The sequence below is a fragment of the Gavialis gangeticus genome, unplaced genomic scaffold (genome assembly GCF_001723915.1).
Source record: "Gavialis gangeticus isolate Ggan-Ray unplaced genomic scaffold, GavGan_comp1, whole genome shotgun sequence".
Taxonomy (NCBI): domain Eukaryota; kingdom Metazoa; phylum Chordata; order Crocodylia; family Gavialidae; genus Gavialis; species Gavialis gangeticus.
In genome coordinates this window covers 2,109,586-2,114,156 of record NW_017729026.1, presented here as the reverse complement: position 1 = coordinate 2,114,156, position 4,571 = coordinate 2,109,586, and the positions used below count along the sequence as shown (strand labels likewise).

General features: G+C 52.7%; 1 protein-coding gene across 1 annotated transcript in view; it reads right to left on the bottom strand.

Moving 5' to 3' along the window:
• Positions 1-2,372, bottom strand: part of SLC18B1 (solute carrier family 18 member B1) — a 25,359-nt gene extending 22,987 nt beyond the window's left edge. Inside the window, exon 1 of the mRNA XM_019520258.1 lies at positions 2,208-2,372. Within this exon, the coding sequence (XP_019375803.1) occupies positions 2,208-2,235 (28 nt within the window). The 5' untranslated portion in view covers positions 2,236-2,372. The remainder of the gene's footprint in view (positions 1-2,207) is intronic.
• Between the last annotated feature and the right edge of the window lie 2,199 nt (positions 2,373-4,571).

The window sequence follows — 4,571 nt, the reverse complement described above, 5'->3', positions numbered from 1 at the left end:
GGGGGGCACACTGGCCAGCAAAGGCCAATCTCAGGAGAGGCATGTGGCTCTCCCATTCCCCCCCTATGCGTCACCTTCACCCTGGTTGCACTGAAGACCTGTACCAGGCTACTGATGATGCCTTGCAATGGATATCAAATGGAAAAATTCCACTTTAGCCTTATCTCTTTATAGGTTGCTTATAGCTTGTTCTGTCATTGGGTTGCTATATTCCATATCAATAAATAAATAAATGCATTGCTTTTAACTTTACTGCTGCTTTTTGCTCAACCTCTGGACTCCTAGAGCAGTGTTTTTCAACCTGTGGGTCATGATCCAAAAGTGGGTTGGAAGAATGTATGAAAGGGTTCAAACAAACTTTAAAAATGGATTCTTCTTTGCAGGAGAAAAAAAAAAGGGGGGAGGGGGAAGAGGGAACCGCAGCTCTTTCCTTGCAGGCTGGCAGAGTTGCAGCCTGCAAGAGGCTGCTTGGGGCTTCCCATACCCCACACAGCCACCCCTTGCCCCACACACTGTGGGGTTGGGACCTAAGGGCGGGGGACAGAGGATCAGGAATGAGGGGCACATTGGAACTGACCATCAATGTTTACTAATGGGTCCTGATACAAAAAAGGTTGAGAACTGCTGTCCCAAAGCAAGATGAAGCTGTCCATCGGCTAGACTGCTGCTACAACTTAAAGAACTACGGACCTGCCTGACTTCCCAAAGCAGCCCTGACATTTCTCCTTCTATAGGCAACTTCATACCAGAAAAATCAGTAAACCATGAAAATACTGTGTTCCCCTTCCACCAAGCTGGATTACAGTCCCTGCTAAACAAGGGCAGCCTCACCCCAGACTGCAAAGAGGGTCCTTTAAGCTGTGTCTGATGGGTCAGGTTTTCAGGGAGTCACAAAAGCCACTCAAATCCATTCCTTTATACTCTTTAGCAGACCAGCAACCCCCTTCTGTCCAACTTCAGTGTAGCTTTCACATGAAGAGCAAAAGCCAGCAGGGCACAGCACCCTAGGACCACAGAATCATAGAAAGTGAGGGTTGAAAGGGACCTCAGCAGGACATGTTCCGCTGGTGGGACTTGAAGGTTGCGTACGTGGGACTTCAATTCATTGCTCGATTGAAAAATAGATCGGATATTCAAATAGATGAATCAACAGATTCAAATAAATGATTCAAATAGATATTTATTGATTCAAATAGATGAATCAACAGATCTCTCAAGCAGTGCAACTTTGTGGGGTTTTGTTTTTATCATGGTGGGACCAGGGGTTTCAGAGAAAATGGTTGGTGGGACGGAAGGTGCAAAAGGTTGAGAAGCACTGATCTAGTGAGTCCAACCCCCTACTCAAAGCAGGACCATGCCCAACTAGATCATCCCAGCCAAACCGTCATCTACCCTGGGCTTAAAAACCTCCAAGCATAGAGAGTCCACAACCTGCCTAGATAACCTGTTCCAGTGCTTTTCTACCCTCCTAGTGAGAAAATTCTTTCCTAATATCTAACTCAAACCTTCCCTTGCTGCAACGTGAGACTGCTGCTCCTCATTCCGTCATCTGCCACCACTGAGAAGGTACCACAGGCAAGGCGTAGGGAGGGCACAGGGGGGCATGTGCTCCTCCCGAGAGCCCTGATGCACCCCCTGACAGCAAGCACGCTGGCTAGTAGGGGGGCATGGAGAGTGCTAGTGCCCCGAAACTGGACACCAGCTGGCTGCTGGGGACCCCTGCCCTGGTCACCAACTGGCTGCTGGGGGGACACCCCAGTCGTACCCCACTGGTGCCCCCCCCCAGACTGGAAAGGCCCCAGTTGCCCATAAAGTGTACCAAAGAGTCCGAACAAACTTTAAAAATTGATTCGTTTACAGAAAGAAAACCCATGGACCATCATGTCTTTTACCTTGAGAGGTTCCAGCCTGCAAGGAGCTGCTCGCCCCCTAACCCTGGCCTACATCCCCCCCCGCCCTTGCCCTACAGCCCAGCAAGCCGGAGCCTCTCGCAGGAGCGAGCACGGGAAGGCCGGGAGCGGGAACAGCGCAGGGAGGCAGTGAGCAAAGGCAGCAACGGAACCGCAGCGCAGCCTTCGGGGCAGCGGGGCTGGGAGCAGCGACCCAAGGACACAGGATATTGCCCAAGAGGCAGCGAGTTGCGCAAGGGCAGCGGAGACCGCAAGGGGGATTGTGAGGGAGAGACCGCCGCCTCCCGCCGCTCCCACCTGGGGTCTCCGCCTCGTGGCTGCTCATCCCCGCGAGACCCGCTCGCTGCCTCTCCGGAGGGGGTGGGAACGCAGCTCGGCCGCCTCTTATCCTCGCTCCGCGCCGGGGAGGAGGAGTCGGGGAGCGGCTCCTAGCGCTGCGCTGAGCATGCTCCGCTCCAGCCGGCTGCTCCCGTGGCCGTGGGGGGTCTCTGCCCGGCCGGCTGCTGCCGAGGGCTGGCTGCGAGCCCGCGCTCCCTCCAGCCTGCAAGGTGCTGCGGTGCCACGTGCCCCGCTCCTTCACTCGAGCGGGAGCAGAGGTGGGGCTTCTCCCCCCCCCCCCTTCAGTTTGGTACCTTCTCTCCAGTCCAGTTTTAGAGCCCGGCAGAGACCTGCTGGGCCTTACCGTCCTGGCAGTGGCGGGCATCAAACTACATGGCTGCCTGGCTCTGTTAACCTTCAGCGAGCCACATAGCGCTGAGGGCACCGGCCTCGTTGCCAGCCTGGGGGCATAGGCAACTGGTTGAGGGGGCACTAGGATTGGTGGCCCCCACGGCTGCCACTGCTGGCTTCTGCATAGGCAGTTGCTGCTCACCCCCCCAGTCTCAGGAGACACCAGTCACCCAACCCGACAAGAAGCAAGGGGGGCAGGAGTGTCCGTAAGCCCCCCTGGCTCACCAAGGGCGTCCAGGACTGCCTGCTTGCCAAAAAGGCGGCGTACGCCCGGTGGAAGGGGGGTGAAATCTCCAAAGAGGAGTATACCTCCTCTGCTCGGGCCTGTAGGCGAGCTATTAGGAAGGCCAAGGCGGACATAGAGCTCGGATTAGCGTCCAAGATTAAGGATAACAAAAAGTCCTTTTTCAAATATATTGGGAGGATGAAGAAGGCGCCGGGTAATGTGGGACCCCTGCAGGATACGCTGGGCAATCTGGTGGTTGCGTCAGAGGAGAAAGCGGACCTCTTTAACCAATTCTTCACCTCCGTTTTCTTGTGCAGGGACCGGGACTTCCCTGCTGTGATAGAAGCCGGACTCGAGGGGATCGCCTTCAGACCTCAGGTTGGGGAGGACCGGGTTAGAGAGCTTCTGGAGGGGCTGGACGCGTTCAAGTCAGCGGGTCCGGATGATCTCCACCCCAGGGTGTTGAGGGAGCTAGCTGGGGTTATTGCAGGGCCCCTGGCACGGCTCTATGAGCGATCGTGGTGCTTGGGCCAGGTGCCAGATGATTGGAAGGTAGCAAATGTGGTCCCCATCTTCAAGAAGCATGGGAGAGACCCCCTCAATATCACAGGGGTTTCTTATTTTTCCTTTAAGAGGTTTTGGGGTTTTTTTTTTTGGTCTTTTGATTTGTGAGTTCCTCCATCCCCTTCCCCCTGGACTCCTTGTTACCAGCTCTCCTCAGTGTATTGAATGAGGGGATTCTTGCCTGTTGGCACCTCTGCCTCTGCCCAGCAAGCCATGACATTTCTTTTGGTCAAATCCTCCAATATATCTAGTCGCTTTGGATGCGTCAACACGCACTTTAATGCCTGTTAGCCTATTTCAGTGTGCATTAAAGCACCTCATCTCTTTAGCTAATGCACACTTAAGCTAATGCACATTTTTCTAGTACCTCACAATGGAGGGCACTTTTACATGTGCTCCAGAGCTGAGGGGGGCAACCTTTAATTAGATCGCTGGGAGAGCTGCTCTAATTAAAATGCCACATTGTCTCATGTATCAGTGTCACCGTGCTTCAAAACAGTGGTGGGGGTGCTTGAACTAAAGCTCATTTAACAAGCTTTAGTTTAAGTACCCCTGCCACCATTTTGAAGCATGGGGACACTGATACAGGAGGCTGTTGGAGCGTAATAATTACCACCATGCTCCAGCCAACTCAGTTGAGTCTACTGTGACATGCTGTAATTACAGCGTGTCAGAGCAGCCTCTGCGATCGTGTACAGGCACCCGGAGGTACTAGATTTAATGCACATTACGGAAAGTGCATTAATACCTGCTGAATCCTAGCTTTACCCTCCAGTGTATCCACTACTCCCCCCAGCTTGGTGCTATCCACAGACTTACTGACTCCATTCCATCTTCCAGGTCAATGATAAAGATATTAAAGAAAACTGATCTCAAGACCTACCCCTGGGCACTCTCTGCCTTAGAACTATAACTTCTATTTGAGGCAGTGTACATCTACAGTGAAGCTTTGCCAACATAGCCGTGCCTGTTGGAAGTCTGGAAAAAAACATAGCCCTAACCAAAATAGCTATGTTTGTAACAGATCCCACTGTTATATATGCTGGCATAGCTTATTTCATTTAGAGAGCTGGTATAAGCTCCAATAACAAAAATAAATCTTTTGCCAGTGTAAACTGCTTCTCAGGCACAGAGACTTGCAG